The sequence below is a fragment of the Bos grunniens genome, chromosome 1 (assembly GCF_055505025.1).
Source record: "Bos grunniens cultivar Pamir isolate PY7600 chromosome 1, Bosgru_T2T1.0, whole genome shotgun sequence".
NCBI classification, from domain to species: Eukaryota; Metazoa; Chordata; class Mammalia; order Artiodactyla; family Bovidae; genus Bos; species Bos grunniens.
Genome location: NC_141165.1, coordinates 79,736,603 through 79,763,914, shown reverse-complemented (window position 1 = coordinate 79,763,914; position 27,312 = coordinate 79,736,603). Strand labels below are relative to the sequence as shown.

The window sequence follows — 27,312 nt, the reverse complement described above, 5'->3', positions numbered from 1 at the left end:
GAGGCTCAGAAACATACCAGATTTAACCAAAATCACCATAGTGAATGACAGAATTGGATTCAAATGCAGGCAGTCATATACCTGCAGAGCTATAACTCTTAATATATGTCTAATAGTAGAAGGAGAGGCAGGTTTAGAAAAACAGAAAACTGGGTTAGCCCTGACTCTTCCACAAACTCTAATGGAAACGTTGGTGGAGCCAATAGTAATCAACTTGGATCTTCGCTTTTCTGTCTAGTAGAAGAAGGCTGGACTAGGACTAGATCTTGTCTACACTTCCTAAATTCAATAAACTAGATTATTTCAAGTTTTATAGATTAAAACTAAATGAAATAAACTGGTGATCAAAAGCAGGACAAGTGACTAATAGGATGGGTGTTACTTCAAACAAATCAGATTCTCCTTAAGCCAGCATGCTAGGATTTCAACCTGATTGGTTTTTAAGAGGATGCAAGGTCAGAATCAGTTCCAGTGTTTCTGCTGAAATCCCTTTTTGTTTATCTGCCCTCTTCAACTTTGTCATCTTGAATGCATACACACTGAGCACAGTGTCTTAAGTAACATTGCTGAGGTTACACCAAAGACAGGTGTTAGGGGAACTATTTCCCCCTGGGCTATCATTTCCAGCTCTCTCTCCTGCAAAACCAAGGGAGGGGAGAGCAGGAAAAAGGTTTCTTTTCAGATTAAACACAGCAACTACAAACACTTTCCCCTAGGCAATAAATTCTCTGCCAGTGCATGCTGCAGTTTACCCAAACACCAAAGCAAAAAGCAAACAGCCCCTTTTGTAATGGAGGAGTTGTCACCTGTCAAGTGATGTTTGTGAGTTTCTAGAGAAGAGAGAAAAAGAAAACCCTTTCCCTTATTTTATTAAGCAGACTGTTTGTTCAAGGTTTGAAATGCATACTTGGGTTTAAGGTAAAGTCTCTGGCTTGGCACTCTTGAACAAAGTAATGCCTTCCGATTGGTTACACGGTACAAAGAACAGAACAGAAAAACAGTCTGCTCTTTAGGGGACACATGAATTTAGTCTAAACTGAGTGATTATTGAGCCACCTCATAAGCAACATGAGTACCTGCAAACCCATTTTCCAAAAATTAGAGTGCTTTTGCTATACAGAATATATGTTCTTGTTTGTTTCATTAGTGTTCATAGAACTAATACATAAAAGCTCTGTTGTTCAGTTGATCAGTCATGTCAGAATCTTTGCAGCCCCATGGACTGCAGCATGCCAGGCTTTCTTGTCCTTCACCATCCTGGAGTTTGCTCAGACTCATGTCCTTCGAGTCGGTGATGCCATCCTACCATCTCATCCCTTGTCATCCCCTTCTCCTCCTGCCTTCAATCTTTCCCAGCATCAGGGTCTCTTCCAATGAGTTTGCATCAGGTGGCCAAAGTACTGGAGCTTCAGCTTCAGCATCAGTCCTTCCAGTGAATATTCAGGACTGATTTCCTTTAGAATTGACTGATTTGATCTCCTTGTTGCCAAGGGACTCTCAAAAGTCTTCTCTAGCACCACAGTTCAAAGGCATCAATTCTTTGGCACTCAGCCTTTTTTATTTTCCAGCTCTCACATCTGTACATGACTACTGGAAAAACCACAGCTTTGACTAAACGGACCTTTGTTGGCAAAGTAATGTCTCTGCTTTTTAATATGTTGTCTAGGTTGGTCATACCTTTTCTTCCAAACAGCAAGCATCTTTTAATTTCATAAGTGCAGTCACCATCCACAGTGATTTTGGAGCCCAAGAAAATAAAGTCTGCCACTGTTTCCATCGTTTTCCCATCTATTTGCCAAGAAGTCATGGGACCAGATGCCATGATCTTCGTTTTTTGAATGTTGAGTTTTAAGCCGCCTTTTTCATTCTACTCTTTCATTTGTATCAAAAGGCTCTTTAATTCCTCTTCACTTTCTGCCATAAGGGTGGTATCATCCGCATATCTGAGATTATTGATAGTTTTCCCTGCAACCTTGATTCCAGCTTATGCTTCATCAAGCCCAGCATTTTGCATGATATACTCTGCATGTAAGTTAAATAAGCAGGATGACAATATCCCATCCTGACATGCTCCTTCCTAATTTGGAACCAGTCCATTGTTCCATGTCCGATTCTAACTATTGTTTCTTGACCTGCATACAGATTTCTCAGGAGGCAGGTAAGGTGATCTGGTATTCCCATCTCTTTAAGAATGTTCCACAGTTTATTCTGATCCACACAGTCAAAGGCTTTAGCATAGTCAATGAAGCAAATGCTTTTCTGGAATTCTCTAGCTTTTTCTATGATCCAACAGATGCTGGCAATTTGATCTCTGGTTCATCTGCCTTTTCTAATTCCAGTTTGAACATCTGGAAGTTCTTGGTTCACATATTGTTGAAGCCTAGCTTGAAGAATTTTGATCATTACCTTGCTAGCATGTGAAATGCAGAGAAGGCAATGACAACCCACTCCAGTACTCTTGCCTGGAAAATCCCATGGACGGAGGAGCCTGGTAGGCTGCAGTCCATGGGGTCGCGAAGAGTCAGACATGACTGAGCAACTTCACTTTCACTTTTCACTTTCATGCATTGGAGAAGAAAATGGCAACCCACTCCAGTGTTCTTGCCTGGAGAATCTCAGGGACGGTGGAGCCTGGTGGGCTGCTGTCTATGGGGTCATGCAGAGTCAGACATGACTGACGCGACTTGGCAGCAGCAACATGTGAAATGAGTGCAAATATGCAGTAGTTTGAACATTCTTTGGCATTACCCTTCTTTGGGATTGGAATGAAAACTGATGATTGATGATTTTTTTAATGGCGACTTCACTTTTCACTTTCATGCATTGGAGAAGGAAATGGCAACCCACTCCAGTGTTCTTGCCTGGAGAATCCCAGGGATAAGAGAGCCTGGTGGGCTGCCGTCTATGGGGTTGCACAGAGTCAGACATGACTGAAGCAACTTAGCAGCAGCAGCAATGAGTAAGAGGGTTAGGGATACTAAAAGCAAGGTTTCGACGTGCTGGATGGCAGAGGAGAAAATAGGCCCATAGCAATGTTCTGCGTTAATCCTAAAGTAAAGTTTATAAATATACTCTGTATATCCCTCTTTTATCACCTCTTTCCTCACACGTTTCTCATTCCAATTAGGCCTACTCTTCCCACTTATAGATGCACCATTCTCTAATATGTCTTACTCATCTCCAGGCAACACTACTATCCATTGGTACTTAAAAATGTATAAAGAGGGATTATTTCATCTTGATTTGCAAACAACTGGGGCTTCCCTGGTGGCTCAGTGGTAAAGAGTCTTTTTACCAATGCAGAAACTGTGGGTTCAATTCCTGGGTCAGAAAGATCGCTGGAGAAGGAAATTGTATTCTACTTCAGTATTCTTGCCTGGGAAATCCCACAGACATAGGAGCCTGGTAGACTATAGTCCATGGTCTCATAAAGAGTCAGACACAACTCAGAGACTAAGTAACAACAACAGAAATTCCTTTAGGTGCTTAGACATATTTGCAACTTTTTAAAGAAGAGATTGTATAACCAAAATTGATTTCCACTTTATGGACAGTTTTGCACATTTGGTGTGAGTTGGGAAAAAAATTTATTAAAAGAAATTTGATAATATGTATCCATAACTGATATGCATATACTTTACTCAAAAATTATACTTCTAAGCAGCAAGAACAAAAAGTGTTTTGAATGCAAATGTTCTTAATAAAAATCTGTGAGTAGAAAAACAGGTAAACAAATTATTACATATCTATATAATAATTTAAAATACAGTGATTAATGTTGTTTTGAAGATTAGTGGATAAGAGATAAATGTTCACCATAGAATGCAAAGAAAAAGAAGCAGATTACAAAATTTATATATGGCATGATCCAAATATGTTTTGCAAAATCTATTTCTTCTAATAAAACAACTGGAAAAAACACCTAAAACTTTCACAATTATTATCTTTAGGTAGGGATTCTATATACTTCTGATACTAACTTGTAAAATTCTTTTTAATTAATTAAAAATGTATTACTTGGTTCCAAATAGGAAAAGGAGTTCGTCAAGTCTGTATATTGTCACCCGGCTTATTTAACTTATATGCAGAGTACATCATGAGAAACACTGGACTGGAAGAAACACAAGCTGGAATCAAGATTGATGGGAGAAATATCAATAACCTTAGATATGCAGATGATACCACCCTTATGGCAGAAAGTGAAGAGGAACTAAAAAGCCTCTTGATGAAAGTGCAAGTGGAGAGTTAAAAAGTTGGCTTAAAGCTCAATATTCAGAAAACGAAGATCATGGCATCTGGTCCCATCACTTCATGGGAAATAGATGGGGAACAGTGGAAACAGTGTCAGACTTTATTTTTCTGGGCTCCAAAATCACTGCAGATGGTGACTGCAGCCATGAAATTAAAAGACGCTTACTCCTTGGAAGGAAAGTTATGACCAACCTAGATAACATACTCAAAAGCAGAGACATTACTTTGCCAACAAAGGTTCGTCTAGTCAAGGCTATGGTTTTTCCTGTGGTCATGTATGGATGTGAGAGTTGGACTGTGAAGAAGGCTGAGCACCAAAGAATTGATGCTTTTGAACTGTGGTATTGGAGAAGACTCTTGGGAGTCCTTTGGACTGCAAGAAGATCCAACCAGTCCATTCTGAAGGAGATCAGCCCTGGGATTTCTTTGGAAGGAATGATGCTGAAGCTGAAACTCCAATACTTTGGCCACCTCATGCGAAGAGTTCACTCATTGGAAAAGACTCTGATGCTGGGAGGGATTGGGGGCAGGAGGAGAAGGGGACGACAGAGGATGAGATGGCTGGATGGCATCACTGACTCGATGCACATGAGTTTGGGTAAACTCCGGAAGTTGGTGATGGACAGGGAGGCCTGGCGTGCTGCGATTCATGGGGTCGCAAAGAGTCGGACACGACTGAGTGACTGATCTGATCTGATCTGATCTGATTACTTTAATAATCAGGGCAATCTTTAAATTTGTCCTTTAGTATAAAATGTAATGCATATGTATCTGTCTTACAGAATTGTGAAAATCAGCATAGATGGACAAGTAACAACAAAAATAATCATTTTTAATTGATAATATATTTATACTTCAATCAATTATAGTTAATTAATCATTCTGACTCATTGAAAAAGACTCTGACACTGAGAAAGACTGAAGGCAAAAGAAGAAGGGGTGGCAGAGGATGAGATAGTTAGACAGCATCACCAACTCAATGGACGTGAATATGAGCAAACTCCAGGAAATAGTGGAGGACAGAGGAACCTGCTGCACTGCAGTCCATGGGGTCACAGAGAATTGGGCACTACTTAGTGACTGAACAGCAACAACATATTTATAAGCCAGGAACTATGAATAAAAACAAATCAGATAATGAAAAAACTCATAATTCTTAAAGTTGCTGATCAATATTATATTCATCCATAGAAAAGAGGAACGAGAGGCTTATAGAGATTTTCAAGTTCACACAGCTAAAATTAGTAAAGACAGAATTCCAACTCTAGTATGTCTGATTACAAATCTTATGCTGTCTCCAGGGAATCTTCCCAACCCAGGGATTGAATCCAGGTCTCCTGCATTACAGGTAAATTCTTTACCACCTGAGTCACCAGGAAAGCCCAAGAAAATTGGATTGGGTAGCCAATCCCTTCTCCAGGGGAATCTTCCTAACCTAGGGATGCAACCGGGCTCCCTTGCATTGCAGCTGAGCTACCAGGGAAGCCCCAGTGAATACTGGACTGGGTTGCCATGCCCTCCTCCAGGGGCTCTTCTGAACCCAGGGATCAAACCCTTGTCTCTTACGTCTCCAGCATTGGCAGGCAGGTTCTTTACCACTAGCGCCACCTGGGAAACCCGTGTATAAATCTAAAGTAAGTAATAAATTATAAAGCCCTATATTAAATATCAGGTAGTCAGTCATCAAAGTGAAAAATAAAAGCCATTGTTTAAATCTGTCTGCACTTAACTCTACTGGTTTTTGAAAAGACCAGAAAAGGGGGGAAAGTGAGTGGGAATGGGAAGAGGCAGGAACCTTGGAAAGGGCCAAGGGAATGTATAGGAGGAACAATAGGAGGATGGTGGTGAGGGTGGCTCTGGAAGTCTGAAGGAGATCAAGAAGGAGGAGAATGGAAGGGAAAGAGCTTGATGTGAGCTCTTGACATTAGTGTCAGACTTAGAGTTGGTGTGCATTGTGTATCTCTGGTACGGGCCTTTCTACTTTTTGAGCCAGGAGAAGATGTGTAAGAAGGAAGATTTAGAGTGCTTGTGTGACTCATGTAGCAATGTACCCAGCCCCTGGCAGCTTGACTGGAGTGACTTACTTAAAAATGTTTTGTTCACACAGTATGTTCTTAACATGTATAACAAATGAATTTATTAAGTGAAGACAAAAATATTGGCCTATCAAAGACCATTTTGACACAATTCTATAATGTTGGAAAATAACTGCAGATATTGTTCAAATTGAGTTATATGAGTCAATGTGTGTCTGTGTGTGTTTCTGTGTGTGTGTGTGTGTGTGTGTGTGTGTAAAGGCAGGGAGGGAGGAAATGATGAGGGAGACATGGAGGGAATGTTTACAAACTTTTGATCAATAAAAATTCATCAAATTAAAGTTCTGATGTGGTTTATGATTCTGCTTAGAAAATGCAAGTATTTCTTTTTCTTTGAAAAAAAAATCATTCTGATAAACAAGAGTGCATGGAATTCTTTATTTTTTTCTGATACTATCCAATCAGAACTATAATTTTGGTACAAAGGAAGAACAATTTCAATGATAAATATCCTGTTCAATAAAACAGGCTATTCTCTTCAGTTCTTTAAAATGTGTTTGACAGTTGAAAGTAAAAATTATATCACTGTCTGAGGTAGCACTCAAGATATATAGATGTAATATATATGAAAACTATAACATCATGGGAAATGTTATGAAATCAATGTTATGGTAAATTTTCCGCATTCCATTTGAAGTGGTAAAATATAAATTCTCAATAGACAGTGAAAAATTATGAATAGTTCAATCTCTAGAGCAATAACTAAAAACTATTCAAAGAAATAGAGCCAGAACCAAAATAGAACAATTAAAATCAAATACTAAAAACAGGTCAAATAATCTAAATGGTAGCAGAAAAAGAAAAACAGAACAAAGGACAAATAAATAAACATTAGAAGAGGTAAAAGATCTCAATTCAGTAATATAAATGTTCAATAGAAACAACTTAAAAAGAAGAGAAAAATAAACCCAAAGAAGCAGAAGAAAATAAAATAAGACCAAAAATAACAAAGTTAAAAGCAGAAAGACAACAGAGAATAACTAAAAAGACTAAAAGCTGAGCTGATTCTTTGAAAGATTGATGCAACTGATAAGTCTCTAGAAAGACAGAGAAACAGAGAACACAAATTACCAATATTAGAAATGAAACAAGAGGATATTACAGATCCCACAGATGTTGAAAGGGTAAGGGACTACACCAAACAATTCTGCATACATAAATTCAAAAACTTTGAATTTAACCAGTTCCCCCGTGGTTTATGAAAACTTAGCCAAGATCAAATAGATCATTCGATAGTCCTATAACTACTAAAGACACTAAATTTGTAATGAAAGAACTCCCCAAAAATTAAACATTCAGGCCCAGATGGTTTCAATAGAAAATTCACCAAACAATAAGAAATAACATCAGCTCTACATAATCTTTCTCAGAATATAAAGGATGCCTCTCACAAAGCACAGATAGAAAAATCACACTGAAGTTCATGAGCAATAGGATTGCCAAGATGAAAATGATCACACATCATAACTAGTAATACCATCTTTCACTGTGGGCTTATCTTCATGGGCTTTAAACTGTAGTTTCTATCTAGCACAGTCCAAAAATTTTAAGTATAAAGAATTCTATCTGGTTGTACCATTTTGTATATTACAAACAATGATGCAATGAAACTTTCATTTATGTGTGTGTATGTATGTGTTCTTATATATACCTATGTAAATGTTTTTAATAATTTCATAGAAAAATAGTCTAAAAAGGGTATTTACAGACCAAGGGATAAGTACATTGAAAATTAAATAAAAGAGAATAAGAACATTGCCATCCAAATTTATACTTCTACTAGAAGTAAAAAGACTGTTTCCCAACAATCTTACCAGCACTGGATATTAATCATTTAAATTGTTGCTGACCAAATGGATGAATAAACTCATTGTTTCAACTCACAATTTTTTTTATTACTAGAAAAGTTGAACATTTTATGTCTATTAAACACCTCTGAACTACTTACACTCTTTGCCAAAGGGGGAGATTCATCTTTTTCTTTTTTTTTTGGTCTGAGCCAAGCAGCTTTTAGGATCTTAGTTCCCTGACCAGGGATTGAACCCATCCCTCATCCAGCGGAAGAGTGGAATCCTACCCACTGGCTGTCAGGGCTTTGCAAAAACGTGGCCGAAAGGAGTTACCCCACACCCGAGGTCAGGGTCGGCGGCCCAGAGGAGCAACCCCACGTCCAAGGAGCGGCGGCTGTGTGGGCGCAGGAGGGCTGAGAGGAGTTACTCCACGTTCAAGGTCGGGAGGGGTGGCCATGAAGAGACCCCTTGTCCAAGGTAAGGGCAGCGGCTGTGCTTTGCTGGAGCAGCCGTGAAGAGATACCTCACGACCAGGGTAAGAGAAACCCAAGTAAGACGGTAGGTGTTGTGAGGGGGCATCAGAGGGCAGACACACTGAAACCATAATCAAGGAAACTAGCCAATCTGATCACACGGATCACAGCCTTGTCTAACTCAGTGAAACTAAGTCATGCCATGTGGGGCCACCCAAGATGGGAGGGTCACGGTGGAGAGGTCTGACAGGATGTGGCCCACTGGAGAAGGGAATGGCAAACCACTTCAGTATTATTGCCTTGAGAACCCCATGAACAGTATGAAAAGGCAAAATGATAGGGTACTGAAAGAGGAACTCCCCAGGTCAGTAGGTGCCCAATATGCTCCTGGAGATCAGTGGAGAAATAACTCTAGAAAGAATGAAGGGATGGAGCCAAAGCAAAAACAATACCCAGTTGTGGATGTGACTGGTGATAGAAGCAAGGTCCAATGCTGTAAAGAGCAATATTGCATAGGAACCTGGAATGTCAGGTCCATGAATCAAGGCAAATTAGAAGTGGTCAAACAAGAGATGGCAAGAGTGAACGTCGACATTCTAGGAATCAGCGAAATGAAATGGACTGGAATGGGTGAATTTAACTCAGAGGACCATTATATCTACTACTGCAGGCAGGAATCCCTCAGAAGAAATGGAGTAGCCATCATGGTCAACAAAAGAGACCATAATGCAGTACTTGGATGCAATCTCAAAAACAACAGAATGATCTCTGTTCATTTCCAAGGCGAACCATTCAATATCACAGTAATCCAAGTCTATGCCCCAATCAGTAACGCTGAAGAAGCTGAAGTTGAATGGTTCTATGAAGACCTACAAGACCTTTTAGAACTAACACCCAAAAAGATGTCCTTTTCATTATAGGGGACTGAAATGCAAAAGTAGGAATTCAAGAAACAACTGAGGTAACAGGCAAATTTGGCCTTGGAATACGGAATGGAGCAGGGCAAAGGCTAATAGAGTTTTGCCAAGATTACGCACTGGTCACAGAAAACACTGTCTTTCAACAACACAAGAGAAGCCTCTACACATGGACATCACCAGATGGTCAACAGCAAAATCAGATTGATTATATTCTTTGCAGCCAAAGATGGAGAAGCTCTATACAGTCAGCAAAAACAAGACCAGGAGCTGACTGTGGCTCAGATTATGAACTCCTTATTGCCAAATTCAGACTTAAACTGAAGAAAGTAGAGAAAACCACTAGACCATTCAGGTATGACCTACATCAAATCCCTTATGATTATACAGTGGAAGTGAGAAATAGATTTAAGGGCCTAGATCTGATAGAGTGCCTGATGAACTATGAATGGAGGTTTGTGACATTGTACAGGAGACAGGATCAAGACTATCCCCATGGAAAAGAAAACCAAAAAAGCAAAATGGCTCTCTGGGGAGGCCTTACAAATAGCTGTGAAAAGAAGAGAAGTGAAAAGCAAAGGAGAAAAGGAACGATATAAGCATCTGAATGCAGAGTTCCAAAGAATAGCAAGGAGAGATAAGAAAGCCTTCCTCAGTGATCAATGCAAAGAAATAGCGGAAAACTACAGAATGGGAAAGACTAGAGATCTCTTCAAGAAAATAAGAGCTACCAAGGGAACATTTCATGCACAGATGGGCTCTATAAAGGACAGAAATGGTATGGACCTAAAAGAAGCGGAAGATATTAAGAAGAGGTGGCAAGAATAAACAGAAAAACTGTACAAAAAAGAGCTTCACGACCCAGATAATCATGATGGTGTGATCATTCACCTAGAGCCAGACATCCTGAAATGTGAAGTCAAGTGGGCCTTAGAAAGCATCACTACGAACAAAGCTAGTGGAGGTGATGGAATTCCAGTTGAGCTATTTCAAATCCTGAAAGATGATGCTGTGAAAGTGCTTCACTCAATTTGCCAGCAAATTTGGAAAACTCAGCAGTGGCCACAGGACTGAAACAGGTCAGTTTTCATTCCAGTCCCAAAGAAAGGCAATGCCAAAGAATGCTCAAACTACCGCACAATTGCACTCATCTCACACACTAGTAAAGTAATGCTCAAAATTCTCCAAGCCAGGCTTCAGCAATACATGAACCGTGAACTTCCAGATGTTTAAGCTGGTTTTAAAAAAGGCAGAGGAACCAGAGATCAAATTGCCAACATCTGCTGGATCATCGAAAAAGCAAGAGAGTTCCAGAAAAACATCTGTTTCTGCTTTATTGACTATGCCAAAGCCTTTGACTGTGTGGATCACAATAAACTTGAAAATTCTGAAAGAGATGGGAATACCAGACCACCTGACCTGCCTCTTGAGAAACCTCTATGCAGGTCAGGAAGCAACAGTTAGAACTGGACATGGAACAACAGACTGCTTCCAAATAGGAAAAGGAGTACCTCAAGGCTGTATATTGTCACCCTGGTTATTTAACTTGTATGCAGAGTACATCATGAGAAACGCTGGGCTGCAAGAAGCACAAGCTGGAATCAAGATTGCCAGGAGGAATATCAATAACCTCAGATATGCAGATGACACCACCCTTATGGCAGAAAGTGAAGAGGAACTCAAAAGCCTCTTGATGAAAGTGAAAGAGGAGAGTGAAAAATTTGGCTTAAAGCTCAACATTCAGAAAATGAAGATCATGGTATCTGGTCCCATTACTTCATGGGAAATAGATGGGGAAACAGTTGAAACAGTGTCAGACTTTATTTTTTTGGGCTCCAAAATCACTGCAGATGGTGACTGCAGCCATGAAATTAAAAGACGCTTACTCCTTGGAAGGAAAGTTATGACCAACCTAGATAGCGTATTCAAAAGCAGAGATATTACTTTGCCAACAAAGGTCCATCTAGTCAAGGCTATGGTTTTTCCAGTGGTCATGTATGGATGTGAGCGTTGGACTGTGAAGAAAGCTAAGCACCAAAGAATTGATGCTTTTGAACTGTGGTGTTGGAGAAGACTCTTGAGAGTCCCTTGGACTGCAAGGAGATCCAGCCAGTCCATTCTGAAGGAGATCAGTCCTGGGTGTTCTTTGGAAGGACTGATGCTGAACTTGAGACTCCAGTACTTTGGCCACCTCATGCGAAGAGTTGACTCATTGGAAAAGACTCTAATGCTGGGAGGGATTGGGGACAGGAGGTGAAGGTGATGACAGAGGATGAGATGGCTGGATGGCATCACCGACTCGATAGACATGAGTTTGAGTGAACTCAGTGAGTTGGTGATAGACAGGGAGGCCTGGCGTGCTGCAATTCATGGGATCGCAATGAGTTGGACACGACTGAGCAACTGAACTGAACTGAAATATATATATATATATATATGAGTACTTTTCAAAAGTTATTTTGTACATACTTGCCTTTCTGCTTTATTCTGGTCTTCTCAAGGCTAGAGACTATGATTTTTTCAGCTGTATTACAAAGAACATAGCATATATAGGAAAGTAAATTCTAAAGAAATATTTATGGCTAGAGCTAATATATATATAATCTATGTGAAATATGATATAATATTGGTTATAGAAGATACAGGGTAGTATGCTATGTGCTGGGGCCTATATTTTGTTAGTTGTTCAGGCGTGTCTGAGTCTTTGCAACCCCATGGACTGTAGCCCACTATGCTCCTCTGTCCATGGGGATTCTTTAGGCAAGAATGCTGGAGTGGGTTGCCATGCCCTTCTCCAGGTTGCTGTGGCCTATGTCTTTCCAAATACAAAAGCACTATCTGCTTTGTGGTATGTAGGGTTGAAGACTCTTCATTTATAACTGGATGCTATAATAACAATTTACAAAAATGGATAGTCCTATGTATGCTATGGTCTTTTTAATACAGATGAATAAAGCATGCATGTGTGCATGATAAGCCACTTCAGTTGTGTCCAACCTTTTGTGATCCTATGGACTGGGGCCTGCCAGGCTCCTCTGTCTAAGGGATTCTCCAGGCAAGAATACTGGAATGGGCTGCCGTACCTTCTTCCAGGAGGTCTTCCCAACCCAGGGATTGAACCCACATCTCTTTACTTCCACTGTATTTTGGCAGGCCTGTTCTTTACCACTAGTGTCACCTGGGAAGCCCTGGAAGAAATCATGGTCTTAGATAATAATTTCTAAAAATCCCTAGGGAAAAACCCAATTCAACTAAACAGGGTTTTCTTCAAAGTACAAAGACTAAAGAAATGCAAAAGTAAATGTCATATAGTTTCCCATCCATCATTCCAGGAAAACCTTTAAGTGTCGATATCATTATCCACCTCTTAAGGACATGACAGGCATGCTTAGACAGTTGATAAATAAGGCAAAGCTGAGATATAAAGTAATACAATAGACAATAGGATGAAGAACTAATAAGGATATTGGAAGCATAGTCTAAATTATAACACTTTTTTGAGAAATCTCATTCAATTAATTTGTTAATCCAATGTATTTCATTCTTCAGTGACATTAAAATCATCCTAATGAAGAAGGCACATATTCTCTGCAATTCAAGTTCTCTTTGTTCATAATAAGAGCAAAATATTATGACTCCACTTCATGACTAGTTTCTAAGGTGAAGGTAGTTTTAAAAATCAATAAAAATGTGATGACATTCTCAATTTCAAGAGTTTTGTCCTTGATAATCTGACAAGTAATTTCATGTTCACAGATTCATATTTCTTGCATAGTGAGAAAATATTTGGCATGGATCCCAAATGTTTTGTATTATATGCAAGAGAAAAGCAATTTATGTGCAGAGTTTTGTAACTATTTAGCTATTAACTTATATACAAAAAAGTGAAAATATGCTATCAAGTAATGGACTAAAAGAGCTTCACACCAGTTGCAACAGCTCTCAGTTTAGAAGGACAAGGAATCTCAGAGGATCTTAGTTCTTACTTTCTAAACCAGAACACCAGTTACTATTACATCCTGAGCTAGTCCACCATTTTGTCATTCATTTAGCTAAGGACTACCATTATTATCTAGTCTTATCCACGTGGCCTCCTCATATGGATGCCTATGAGGATGTCGGAATGGTCCTAAGTCAAGGGAAAACCCAGGATTCATGCAGAACTATACTTTAATAGCAATGCCTCAGTTCTTTGGAGATAAAACAGAAAGACCACAGAGAGGCAAATGTATGTAATAAGTTCAATTTCACTCTGCTTGCACATTCCTTTCAATACAGTTGTTTCCAAATGATTTATTTTGTTTCCCATACTGGCAAAACTCCATTTCATTGTATTTTCCAGTTTTTCCTAAATCACTTCAATTCTCTGCTCCCTGCAAATGTTTCTATTCTGCTCTTATATCCTGATTTCTTGTTACCTTCAATCTGACACCGTTAATTTCAAGCTCTAAGCTGCTGGTGAGTGATAGCAGCACTCTGTTTCACTATTCCTGGTTAGCAGTGGTGTCCTCTGCCTGCCTCCCCAGAAGAAAGAAAGGTATGGAGACTCTCTACTGTATGGCTATCTCTTGGCTGAAGAGTGGAGGCTTTCCCACACAGGTAAACCTCAATCTCATAGAAACAGAGGTACTCAAGAAGAAACAGAGGCCAAATTCTACTCAAATGTATTACCACAGAAAAAGAATAAGAAAAGATTGCATCCAATAATGTGGGCAAAATACTGACACTGCTGATGACTATGCATATCATCCTAGAAAAGGGTTTTAACCACTTTTTCTTTTTATTTATTAAATTTAATTAATTTTTAATTATTAATTCTATCAAAACAATGATAATAATTTCTAACTCATGAAGTTCCAGAAAGGATTAAATAAAATATTAGATGTGTTAACCATCATCTGATATTGAAGCCAAGAAAATTTGTAATTCTGACACCTAAGGGGAACATTTAAATCACTTTCAAATGGAATACTCTCAGTTTCAATGAGCACCAGGATAAATGAGCATCAAAAAAATCAATTAAAAAGAATCAACATCAGGCATATAGATTCATAGCCAATGCTCAGGAAAAAAAGTTTGAATATAAATGAATAATCCTCTCAAACTTTTCTTAAATAATAATAACCTAAAAAACAAGGCAGTCCCTTCTTAGCTAAATAAGACACTGGCTACAAGAGCAATTATATCTATGACTTTCCTTGCCTTTCTCTCTTTCCTCCTTACCCTCTTAGAAGATCACTGTATAACTTAGCTGATTCTTCCTTAGATACTCAACTAGGTTTTCTCCAAAGTTTCCTTTAGCTCTTTTGTAAAAGCACCAAAAGTAAAAGTGTTATTTGCTCAATTATGTCTGACTCTTTGTGACCCCATAGACTGCAGCCTGCCAGAACCGTCTGTCCATGGAATTCTCCAGGCAAGAATACCGGAGTAGGTAGCCATTCCCTTTCCAGGGGATCTCCCCAACCCCGGGATCAAACAAGGGTCTCCTGCATTGCAGGAGGATTCTTTATCGTCTGAGCCATCAGGGAAGCCCCCAAAGCACCAAAATAAACTTTAAATGACTGAATCTTTATAACTCAAATAGCAAATCTGAGTACTTTCAAACAGAAGTGGGGAAACAACGGAGGTAAAGGAGTACAACACTTTTTATACTGATCTACTATAATCAAAATGGAAGGAATACAAGAGAAGAACAGGACAGAAAGTTTTGCTGATGTGAATGCTGAAGCAGAGAATGGTTCCCTGATTGGTGGTATTCTAGAACTTTGCTACCCAATACACTACCAACTAGCTGCACGAAACAATTTAAATTTAAATTAACTAAAGTTACAATTAAGTTCCTCGTTTGCACTAGCCATATTTCACACGCCCAAAGGATTCACATGGCTAATGGCTACTGTGTTGAACAATAGAAATATAGGACATAATAGTCATTGAAAAAAAAAATCTTTTGGACAGGGCGATCTTAAAGAGAACATTTTACCTTTTTTAGATAACTTCCCAAGTCTCATTTCTTATGACTTTAAAAATTCCCGAGGGCCTACTATGGGCAAAACATGGCAAAAAAAAAAAAATACTGTGCATGACAAAATATGACACTTGTCCCCTTTAGAGATAGAGAAAGAAATAATATATAATATTAATATTATACAATAAGTCTTATGATTAAAATTATACCTAGATTGCTTCTGTAGAATAATCTCTAATTCAGACTGGTAGAGAACAGTGGTATGGAATCTTTTCCTAAAGAAGGTAAGGCCAGCTTGATGCTGAGGGATGGAGAGGAAATGGCTAGATACGAGGTGGAAAAAATGAGATGTTCTCAAGGAGAAAATGTCTAATAGCAAAGGAGAAACAGCATGGCACATTAAAAACCCATGTGCTTCCGTATGTGAGAAGATAATAATAACAGGAACTGTAAATGAAAATACTTCGTTCTGCATTTTAAATTAAATAACTTTGACTTGCTTTTATGAGAAACAGAAAATTCTTGCCTGGAGAGAATGTAAGAAGACACAGAGCACCAACCTAGGGAAACCTATCAGCGTAAAAGGTGATATTATTCAATGAATTGGGACTATCCTAATTTCTAAATCACTGTCAAATCAGAATTTATATATTTATAAATATTTATGCTTAATTATCATACATTCCCAAGCTTTGAATTACTTAACCTTCGATTTACCTATCAGTCTCTTTTCACTAGATCAAGGATAATTGAGAACTGAATCCATATTAAGATGGAATGGGCCAATGAAGAAGTGTATTTTTCATTTATCAATTTGGCGACAAAATATCAGTGTATTTGTAAAATTACAACTTTCTATTTTTGGCCATTTCCTCTCTTTTTCCCCCAACCTCCTCTTTTTCCAATATTAAGAAGTACAATCTATATAAAAAAGTACACAGTGAGAATTCCAGTAAAATCTTACATTGAATCAGAAAGGCAAGGGTATACCAAAACATCTTCCATCTGTACCATTCCTTCAAATGAAGTTACCTGGTAATCGTCCCCAACTCCAAAAAGGAAAGGCGTGGTACATTATAAGGCGCTCTGTTTAATCACATCAGCAGACACTCTATGACACCCCACCCTCTTTCTCTCTTTTACTTTCTATTTTTCTACAGATTTTTGTTTGCTTTTATACAGGAAAAGTAGCCTGTATAAAAGCCTGTAGCACTTGTGGGATGAATGAATGATTAAAAAAAAGAAAAGAAAACACACCAGTTAGCATGATGGATTGCACAAATACAAGAAAGTCCACCTAAGTACCTCAGTAAAATGTTTTACTATCCTTAACCTGTATACTCCTTAGCTGCCTGGGAGGTGTGTACATGTAAGTTCTTACCATTTCATAACTGAGGTCTAAGGTCATGAGTGACCCAGTGGTGAAGTTAAAAAAAAAAAAAGAGAGAGCCTATTTTAGATATTAGCTTCTCTCCTCTTACTCTATTACCAGGTACTTGAATCTGTGTATTTGTGTAGAATTTACTTCATCCTCCTTCATTTAAAAAGGATAATTCTATAAGAAAGGCAGTTTGCCATAGAAGAAAGTGCTTTGGATACAATTCAGGACTTGACTTTGGTTCTGTCTCCACCAGCTGTGAAACACTAGGAGGAGCAATTCAGATAAAGAATGCAAGGAATTACTTCCAATCCTCTTCTCCACACCAAAGGAAACATATACATTATGCAGAATTGAGGCATACTCAGAATCCACAGCTCTTAACTATTTCTCTGCTGACCACAATGACTCTCTTTCCAATGGCTTTGACCATTCAGAGTCACCTGCTTTTTTATGTGCCATGGAAGAGGTATAAGAGAAGTGGATAGCATGGCCCACAGATTTAAAGGGGAAGCCCATGCCACTCACCCACATGGGGTCACCCAGGTCCGAGTCCTGCATGCGAATACAGTCCATGCTAATCTCAATCTTGTTTGTTGCACCATTTTCTGATGGTTCATCCACAAAGTTCAAGTCAATGGGCTGAACTGAACAGATGGGTCTGCCATAAAGGAAAACAAAAGTGTGTTAGGTGTGGAGAGGGACTAACACACACTCATTCAGTTGGTAACAATGAGCTCTTTTTGCTTTAAAATTGGCAAAGCTCATTGGTTGGAGTCAGAAACCCTCAGCATGAAATCTGGCTCAAATACTTACCAGATGTGAAACCTCTGGCATTCCAAATCTAAGCTCCATTTGTAAAGTAAAAATCACTGCCCTCATCAAAGAATCACTAGGTGGAACACAGAATAGAAGAAACGAGTCAGAGATGTATACTAATCGTATGGGTCCCCAATACTCTGATATCGTTTCATCTTTCCCTTAATTTAGTTAGGTGTCCCAGCCTAATCTTAAGGAGATAATAATCCTTTTCCCAGCAAGGTATAATGAACAATAAAATTTAGTGTTTCACTTTCTCAGAGATTATTTACAGTAAAAGTATATGAGAGTCTTTAACCCAAAGGAATGAATTTGAGTATCAGAGAGTCATTGGGGAAGTTATTTTGGGTTAGGTAGGAGATTCATTCTAAAAACATGCCTTCATAAGCAGTACTTCGACTATCCACCACTACCTATTTATAACAGTTCACGTAATACAGCTTTTTTGCTTATTTGATACTTACTGTTCCAGAAAATCCCAGATGTGCTGGAAAACCTCTGGACTGAGGAATTCACTTGTCTGTGTGCTCTGGGACATAGTGGATCGGTAATAACTTTCTTTCCAAGAGAAATGGGCTGGGGTTTCTACAAACCTTAAAAGGATAAAAATGAAACTAGGGTTACAGTTTCTGTATTAATGAGACAGAATATTAAAATTAAAACATAGTCAATCAAAAAGTGGAGTGAGTAAAGTTTCAAAAACATGCCGGTATACACAGCAAATTTTACGAGTTAAGCAACTGGTATCTCTTTAAGCAGTGGCAAGGATCCCATTTTGCCATTAAAATCAGGCAATCAAGACTTCTATCAAAGGTCTATTTTTCTTAACTAGAAAAATTACACTCTGCACCTCCACTATCCAAAATCTACATCCTGCAGATTTCAAAAAGAAAATAAACATTCCCTCACTAAGTCTGACAGTGAGTCTAACCTATTATTAAGCCCATTTCACAAATGTCTCAATTGATTATCTGCCCATTCAGCCTCCAGCAAGTAAAAAGAAAAATCAGAAAATAAAAATGAGTTTAGAAATCTTAAATTTTACCCTCAGCATAATTACCCGTCTCATAACTCCATCTTAGAATCAGGCCCAGGGACAATAAATTCAAACTTTTGAATTCAATTTTTTTTTTTTTATCACCAGTTACTCATCTTAATGTATGCGTGGGTGGTTTTTAATTGGAGTGTAGAATTTTATGTCAGACCAAGGGATAAGCAAACATCTGAATATACTACAAATGAATGGTATTTCTATTTGCTTCATTTTCTTATAGGGTCCTCAAGTTTGCTTTTACTTAAAAAAAAAAAAAGAAAACTTGATCCTTATACATGTGAAGGAAAACATCAGCTTTCTCAGGTGATATAGTCTCCAAATCTGCATTCTATCTGCATATCTCACCTTAAATGTATGTGATTCATTGTGATTATCAGTAGACTAATTTTACTCCAGGATGAATTTAGCTAAGCTCTTAATCATTACTGTTAGTATAATAAAGAGTTAAAGAAATAGGATAGTCAATCATTTTAAATTTGCAAATGAATGCTTTAAGTCTAGTTATATAGTAGAAGATAATAACATTAGTTGATGGTTTTCAAGTTTACAGAGAGGCACATTCATTTACTAAAGTCAGATATACAGAGAACATCTATTATTTGTCAGGAAATTAATGGGCACTGGAAATAAAAGTAAATAAGACTGTTTCACCCACTAAAAGGTCCTGGTAAAGAAGTTAAAACAGGGGGAAAATCTCTAATAAATGTGATACAATGTGCATAACACTGTAAAAGTACAATGATGATATATACATCTCATCTGATAGATCAAGGAAAAAGCCTTAAATGATGAGAAGAAATTAGTCAGGCCAGATAAGGACTAAAGTTACAGAGTGAGCAGTGTGTGACGCTATTAGCCTAGTGTAAAAATTTGGGGCCAAGAATGCCAGGAGATAAAGGTGGAAAGCAACATGTTGTGACATGTTGTTTTAAAAGCTTAAATTCTTCTGGTGAATGTTGAAGAATTTTGTAAGATAGTTTTAAGCAAACTTTATATTTTGAAATAATTATAGTCACATACAGTTATAATAAAAAATAAAGAGCATATCCACGTACCAGTTACCCAATTTCCCCAATGAGGAGTAACATCTTACAAAACTGTCATATAATATCACAACTAGAATATTGACATTGATATGATCTTATTCAGAAATTCTAATATGATTGTACTTTCCTTTGTATCTATGTGTGTGTATTCATTTCTATACAATTTTTTTTTATCACATACGTAGGTTACTGTAGCCATCTCTACAGTATTAAAGGATTTGAAGCATGAGTTTGCCCCAGAATATGTCTTACATTGATAAATCTAAAAGTTGTATGGAGGAAGGATTTATAGCTTATCGGTTTATGGACAAAGTTATTTATGAGGTTGTTGTATAAGTCCAGATAAGACAGCAGGACGATAGAAGTGGGGGTGGAGAAGATGGGGACAATTTTAATAATTAGTGAAAAGATCAAATCACATATTGTTTATATTACTGATGGAAGAATAAGGAATAGTAGAGGCAAAGATGACTTCAAGTTTCCAACCTTATTGAACTCAGTGGTTGATGATTCCATCAACTAAACCAATGAATACAGTTGGAATATCTGGCTTGGAAAGAAAGGAGAGATGATGAGTTCCATCTTAGCATGTTAAGTTTGAGGTACCAATGGGATATATTAAAAGTGTAGCACTCAGTTGAATAAACCTTATGGGAGAGAAACAGGCCAGAAGTTTAGAAACAGAAATCCTCATCATAGGGTGAAAATAATCCATGAGAACAGATGCAGTAACATAGGCAGAGCAGGTACAAAGAGTAAGAAAGTTAACCTGATGGAGGTGGAAATAAGAGTGGACTATGAAAGTTTACAACGTTTTTCATGGGCCCATCCAGGAAATCTGTCTATAATTAGAAGAGCATCTGAAAATCCAATATCTTTACATCAACAGAGTACATTCATTTTCTTTATTTCTTTTGGGGAAAGGATCCAGACTTGGTTTATATACTCCCAACTAGTGAGTAGAAAGGAAGTGAAAGTTAATAAATCTAATACTGACTTAGAGTTAAGATTTCACCCACAGGTGACACTTTTGAATATGTTTATGTTCCTTCAAATAAGACAGAAGGAGAAGGAAGTGGAGAAAATAAAAACAATTCCTAAGCAGTGAAAAAAAATGGAGGTAAACAAATGTATGAATTATTTCAAACTCCAAAATGTACATGGACCCACAAGCACATCCCTAATATTCAAACACTTTAACACCATTATTGGTAACCTGACAGCCAGGTGAGTACTAGAAGGTAAACTCAGCAGCACGAAGTAGATTCTCAGTGATGTTCAGTGTGTGACATTTAATATGAAAATTAGTACAAGTTTTTTCTTAAAGATGGCAGAAATGTAGCTATAGTTTCTAAGAGACTGACAGTTAACATAACCTAGATCTTAAATAACAGACAGTATGGGGCTGACTCAAAAAGAAGAAAGGAGCTTAGATGGAAGTTAGACACTGTCACTCCCCTCTGAAACAGAGAGAAAATATATCATTGACTCCATAGTCACTTAGGATTTCTACTTCTTTTACTATTTCTACATGGAAGTTCTGGTTTCTCTCATGCTTAACTCTGATATTCTTTTGTTTCATATTTTCCCTTTAGTTTCTCTTTGATTTCTAAGAAGATCTTCCCTGTATCTCTGATGTTACAGCTAACCAGCTCCATCCTCTTGAAAATGCCCCTCAGTTATGTGAGCTTCAGTTTTCTTGAATGTTACATAAAGATCATCATCTCTACTCTGCTTCCTTTCAAAAGCCTGCCCAGACCTCAGTGCTCTCCAGCCCACAGCGGATTTCCTGGTTGCTTATTTGGAATAAAATTTTTCTTTAAATATTCTTGGCCTCTTGGTGCATCTCGCAAATGCTAGCTTTTTACTTGTGTAACGAATGACAAAGAATTTTAAATAATTGAAGGCTAAGCCTAGATCTCCATCTTTGCAGTTTGATAGTTCCTCGAGGGTAGAGTGGAATGAACACGGGTATTGGAGTGAGACAGACTTGGGTTCAAATCTCAGTTTTACTGCTGACATTCTATGAAGCCATGGCCATGCTACTTCATATTTTTGTACCATACATTTTTCAGCTATGCTTCCTTCACAGAGTGGTTGAAGGCCTTACTTGAAAGGTTTACCTATAGAAAATGTGTTATATGTTTTTGTTTACACAAGCAATGATTGCATTTACATAATTAATACACTGATTCTATTAGATCAAATACTATATAATTTGTATCCAGGCAATACTTACTAAACTAAGCTACCTAAATAGTGTATTTGAAAGGTTTGTTAAAGTTGCAAAAGTGTCACATAGACGTATTGATAATTGCATTAAACTGGAATCATCCCTCATTTCAATTCAGTTCAAATCTCGCATTCTGTATCTGTATCCTTGGACCAAAACAACGCCCCTATCACCTCTCACTTTCTTCTAGGTCACCTTTGTCTCAGGCTTGCAATATTAAATTGGGCAGCTTCCTCCCTCAGGGCCTCAAGCATCAAGAGGGCTTTATTTAAAATGATGAGGGTGGGGTGTGGTATAGACTGGTGGTTATCAAACTATTTCATGAAACCCTAGGTGCCTCAGTGTACTCACATATGTAAATAAATGGCCATATCACTTGATGTCCAGAAACATACCTGTCCTTAATACAATGAAGTTTGACTTTTGTCTGTTTTCCATGTATTAGGGCTCTGAGCAAGGTTTCATTTGAAAAAAGGATTCTGTTTAAAAAAAAAAAAAATCAATTGTCTAGGTTTAAGGATCTCCAGGGTCTCTCTTCTGCAAACCCAATATTGATTTCCATTTGTGAATAAACATGCAAAACATTTTTGAGAGAAAGGAAGGGAAGTGATCAGCTGGTATCAGAAGAATGAAGTAAGTCTTACCTATCTTCTAATGGTTTGCCTTTGGGTGAAATCTCTGTATTAATTCAGGGCTTGCCTGGTGGCTCAGTGATAAAGAATCTGCTTGCCAATAAATTCAGGAGACATGGGTTCAATCCCTGGGTGTTGATTGGCCTCAGGAGCAGTCCAAATCACAAAATTTCTTTTGTATTTTTAGTTCAGAAACATTCCCCTGCTTTCAGTTTACTCTGAAATAATAATATCATTATTAATTGTCATGCTTAATTTTAAGGATGCTGAAGAGCACCTTGATGTCTTTTAGTAAACTGCCTCTTTATTGAACCCAACAGTGCCCAAGAGCCCTGGAGGAGTAAATTTATTCAAATACTTGAGGTAAACTCACTTCCTGGAAGTCACCTGCATAATCTAAAGCAGGCCCATTAAGAACTTTTTTCTGGAAGGAAATATTTTCTTTTCAACTTCATGTTGAAAAATGACCAGTCTGTTCCTTCTCTTAAAGCCAAACCCATCTTCCAGCTTCACTTTTGACAAACAAAGCTTAAATGGATAAGGGGAAAGAGTGGGAGAGGTAATTTAGGAGTTTGGGATTAACATACATACACTACTACCTATAAAATAGATAACCACCAAGGACCTACTCTATAGCATGCCCAACCCCCAAATTTTCTCATTAGAGTCAGTGTATCTAATGTCAATTCACCAGTTTTTAACTCTGAGGTGATCTTCCCTCTCTTAAGTACTGAATCTTCTAAGACTCGTATTTTGTGCCCTTCTTTCGATCATAGGCATTTTCTGCCTTAATGGTAAGGTTTCTCTGATTTATAGAGAGAAATCTTTTCTTACACTCCCAGTTCCCACTGAACTTTCTTCTTACCTTCATTTCACTTGTCAGAATTCTCTTCTAACCTGCATATGACCATCAGTCTTTCCCAGACAGCATTTTTATCAGGTCACTTTTCCCTGACTCAGAATTTGCAGCCACTCATCTTTGTGCCCTAGACAAAATCTAATCAGCTCTGGCCCATCGTTCTCTTTATTCTTTTGAGAAGACCCTCTTTTCTAAAATATTCAGCGAGCTGCATTCTACATCTTGCTTGTTTTCAGCCAAGAATCTTTTCAGATCATGATCTCTTATATTCCACTATCTTCCCACAAGCTTTATTGTTTACATTTACCAACATTCAGTAGAAAACTCAGCTCAGAAGGACTACTGCAATAGACTGAATGTTTGTGTCTATCCCAAAATCCATATGTTGAAACTTATTGGAGGTGAGGTCTTGGGAGGTAATTAGGTAATGATGGTAAAGTCCTCATGAATGGGATTAGTTCCCTCAAAAAGAGGCTCCACAGAGTTCTCTTGCCCCTTTCACTACGTGGTGAAGTTAGCAATCTATGAACAAGGACGTGAGACCTCATCAGACATCGAGCCTGCTGGTGCCTTGATCTTGGACTTACCAGATCCCAGAACTGTGAGAAATAAATTTCTGTTGTTGATAAGCCATTTGGTGGTATTTTGTTATAGCTGCTGGATGGGTTAAGCCAGTGACAATATTTTTTTGTGTGTTTGAGTTCATTTCCTCAATTTGGCACACTTCAAGTACTCTTTCCTTAGTTAATTCTTTTATAATTTACTCATGTTGAAATGGCATTGGCCCAACTAACAAGTAAGGAATTGGAAGTCAAGAACCACGTTATTAATTTCCTGGTTCTTTACAACACAGAGTTGTAGAACAACAATGACAACAAAAAAATTGGAAAGGGCTTTATTTCTCAGCATCTATACTTTCTATAAATGAGGACTCACAGGGGTTTTATTGATAGTCCCATATGAGTATAAAGGTCTAGAAGGACTGTGGGGAAATTGAATCAGAGGAATTTTCTTAACATTGAGGAACGCACTAGATTGAATTTAGACCAATAAATTCAATAAAATCATTCTATAAACTTCTATATATTTTTTTTCAATCACTTATCTGCAACTGTATTATATATTTATTGGTCTATTGACATTTCTCCATCAGAATGCAAAGTTACTGGGAGCAACCATTGCTTTGTTTGCTTCTACATCCCCAGAACCTATTACAGCATCTGGAAATGCAGGCTTCCACTGCTTTCTGAAAATATCTCATTCCTATGAAACCTTTCATAAGGTTTCATAAGCAAAGAATTTCCTTTCCTTTCTGAAAGTTCTTGTTATGCCACTTCGCCACTACTAAAGAACTATGTTAGTATTGGTTTTCATGAAAGAAATCTAAAAACTTTTTTTTTGCTTTTAAGAAAAAAGCCATAGGGACTTTCCTGGTGGTCCAGTGGCTAAAACTCCATGCTCCCAATGCCAGGGGCCCATGTTCAATCCCGGGTCAGGGAACTAGACCCTGTATGCTGCAACAAAGACCCAGAGTAGACAAATAAACTAACAAACAAAAATATTTTTAAGAAAATAAAAAAGTCATTGCCATATGATATAGGTATTTTTGTACCCCTCGCCTACCACTTCCTCCAAATTTCTAATATTTCAATGTTGGTTATTGCCTTAGCTCTACTTAAGAGATGTGAGAAAATTATAGTTATGAATGAGTAAGAAACTTCCACATTATAGTCTCCCAAGACAGAAAATTGCATGACTATGTCTTTGTACCCCTACAAGTACCAGAATTCCTGACATAATAATATAGCATTTGTAAACATTTGATGAATGAATGAATGGCCTTGGTTCATGCAAACTAGCATAGTTAGTATACAAATACAGATCAGATTGACTCTGAAGTCTTCACTCTTTATGACAAATCACAAAGATTTCTAAAGGAGGGAAGTGGATGTTTTGTAGCAATACAAGAGACAGAAAAAAATTCAAAACCAAGAATGGAAACAAAGAGACGGGTATATCCTCAGAAGCCCCTGAGGACTTTGCTGTAATGATACAACCCAATGAATAAGGTTTTCAGTGGTAACTCTGAGTCATCAAGCATTTTCATGGCACACACTTTCTTGGTTTGGTGGTGGTCTGACTCTTATGACCCCATGAACTGTAGCCTGCCAGGCTCCTCTGTCCATGGGATTCTCCTGGCAAGAATACTGGAGTGGGTTGCCATTTCCTTCTCCAGGGCACCTTCCCAACCCAGGAATCAAACCCAGGTCTCCTGAATTGCAAGCAGATTCTTTATCAACTGAGCTACGAGGGAAGCCCTACTCTTGGTTTAGAAGGACAGCAGAGTGTGTATGCCTTATTTTCAGAAATATCTACATTATGATATAAAAAGGAAAAAATGCTATTTAAACAGTTTATCTAAAAAACTTACCTACGTGGAATGACATATTTTCTAAGGGATCCTTGTTACATAAGTTTTTTTTTTTTTTTGCTAAATCATTATGGCCCTTTGTGGTTCCTGTCTGATCAGGATCACATCTTTTGTTAGATTCTAGTTTTTATTTAGTTTCCATTGAGTGGTTGGTTGATTGTTCGAGATAAGAACATTATTTATTTCAGTTTTTAGCTTTTGTGGCTTCACAGTATAGCAGAGTATCTGGTACAAGGGTTGGGTGGGGGCCAAGTCAATACTTATTGAAGTATTTGGAAAGTTGGAGTAAAAATAGCAGTGCCGATATCTAGAGCAGAAATAACAGTTAATATTTGATTGCGTCTATGGAGAAGGCAATGGCACCCCACTCCAGTACTCTTGCCTGGAAAATCCCATGGATGGAGGAGCCTGGAAGGCCGCAGTCCATGGGGTCGCTGAGGGTTGGACACAACTGAGCAACTTCACTTTCACTTTTCACTTTCATGCATTGGAGAAGAAAATGGCAACCCACTCCAGTGTTCTTGCCTGGAGAATCCCAGGGAGGGGGAGCCTGTGGGCTGCCGTCCATTGGGTCGCACAGAGCAGCAGCATGGGCAAGGTACTCTGCAACATACTTGGCATATATTAATCTTCATAATATCATGTAAATACCAATATTACCCCATTTTCCAGATAAGAAAACCGAAACCTAGTCATGCTTTTCCTCAAGATCACATGGTAACTGGGAAGATGGCAACTAAACAGGTCTTAAGGATTTGACTTCAGAGGCTCTATTCTGTTATTTACAAAGTCAGTCATTTTTGGAAAGTTATTCAGCCTCTCTGAGCCTCAATTTCTATATCTGTCACAGTGAAAAGAGAAGAGTACCTATCTCTTATAGAGAGGGAAAGCCTCGGATCCTGATTTTAGGAGGTTATTCCACTTCCCCAGCAAGGAGCAGTAAGTGTCAAACTTCACTGCTCTACAGGTCTGTATTTGGAAAATACAGAGTCCCTGTCCATACCTCCAAGAAATTCTAGTTCAGATAATCTGGAGTGAGGTCCAGGAACCTACACTTTAACAAAACTGCACATGAAAACACACAGCTTTGCAAATCTCCTGAAATCTATTCTGTTGCAGTAGTTATCAAAAATAGAGCACCTTGAGAAATCTGCATTTTCTCCAAATCTGTATCCTTAAATAGGTATTATCACAGTCTTATTCACTAGGATTTTTTTTTTTTATCACTCAAGTAAAACAGTATGGTATAATAATTATAATTACTGTTATAGAACACATATCACATGTTAGGCATTGTTCTAAATGTTTTACAGATAGCAATGCTTATAATCTACCCAATTACCCATAATAAAGTGGACTATCATT

General features: G+C 38.0%; 1 protein-coding gene across 16 annotated transcripts in view; it reads right to left on the bottom strand.

The window, feature by feature from the left end:
- TP63 (tumor protein p63) overlaps positions 1 to 27,312 on the bottom strand; it is a 271,926-nt gene that overhangs the window by 145,743 nt on the left and 98,871 nt on the right. For 11 of the 16 annotated variants that reach the window (XM_086319210.1, XM_086319220.1, XM_086319351.1 and 8 more), the window contains exons 2-3: positions 18,157 to 18,285; positions 17,402 to 17,534 (exon numbers count right to left, since the gene is read on the bottom strand). In XM_086319210.1, coding sequence (XP_086175336.1) covers positions 17,402 to 17,534; positions 18,157 to 18,285 — 262 coding nt within the window. Of the gene's footprint in view, positions 1 to 17,401; positions 17,535 to 17,689; positions 17,766 to 18,156; positions 18,286 to 22,420; positions 22,505 to 22,669; positions 22,876 to 27,312 lie in introns of all 16 variants that reach the window. The other 5 variants (XM_086319302.1, XM_086319291.1, XM_086319236.1 and 2 more) reach the window with 3 other exon arrangements.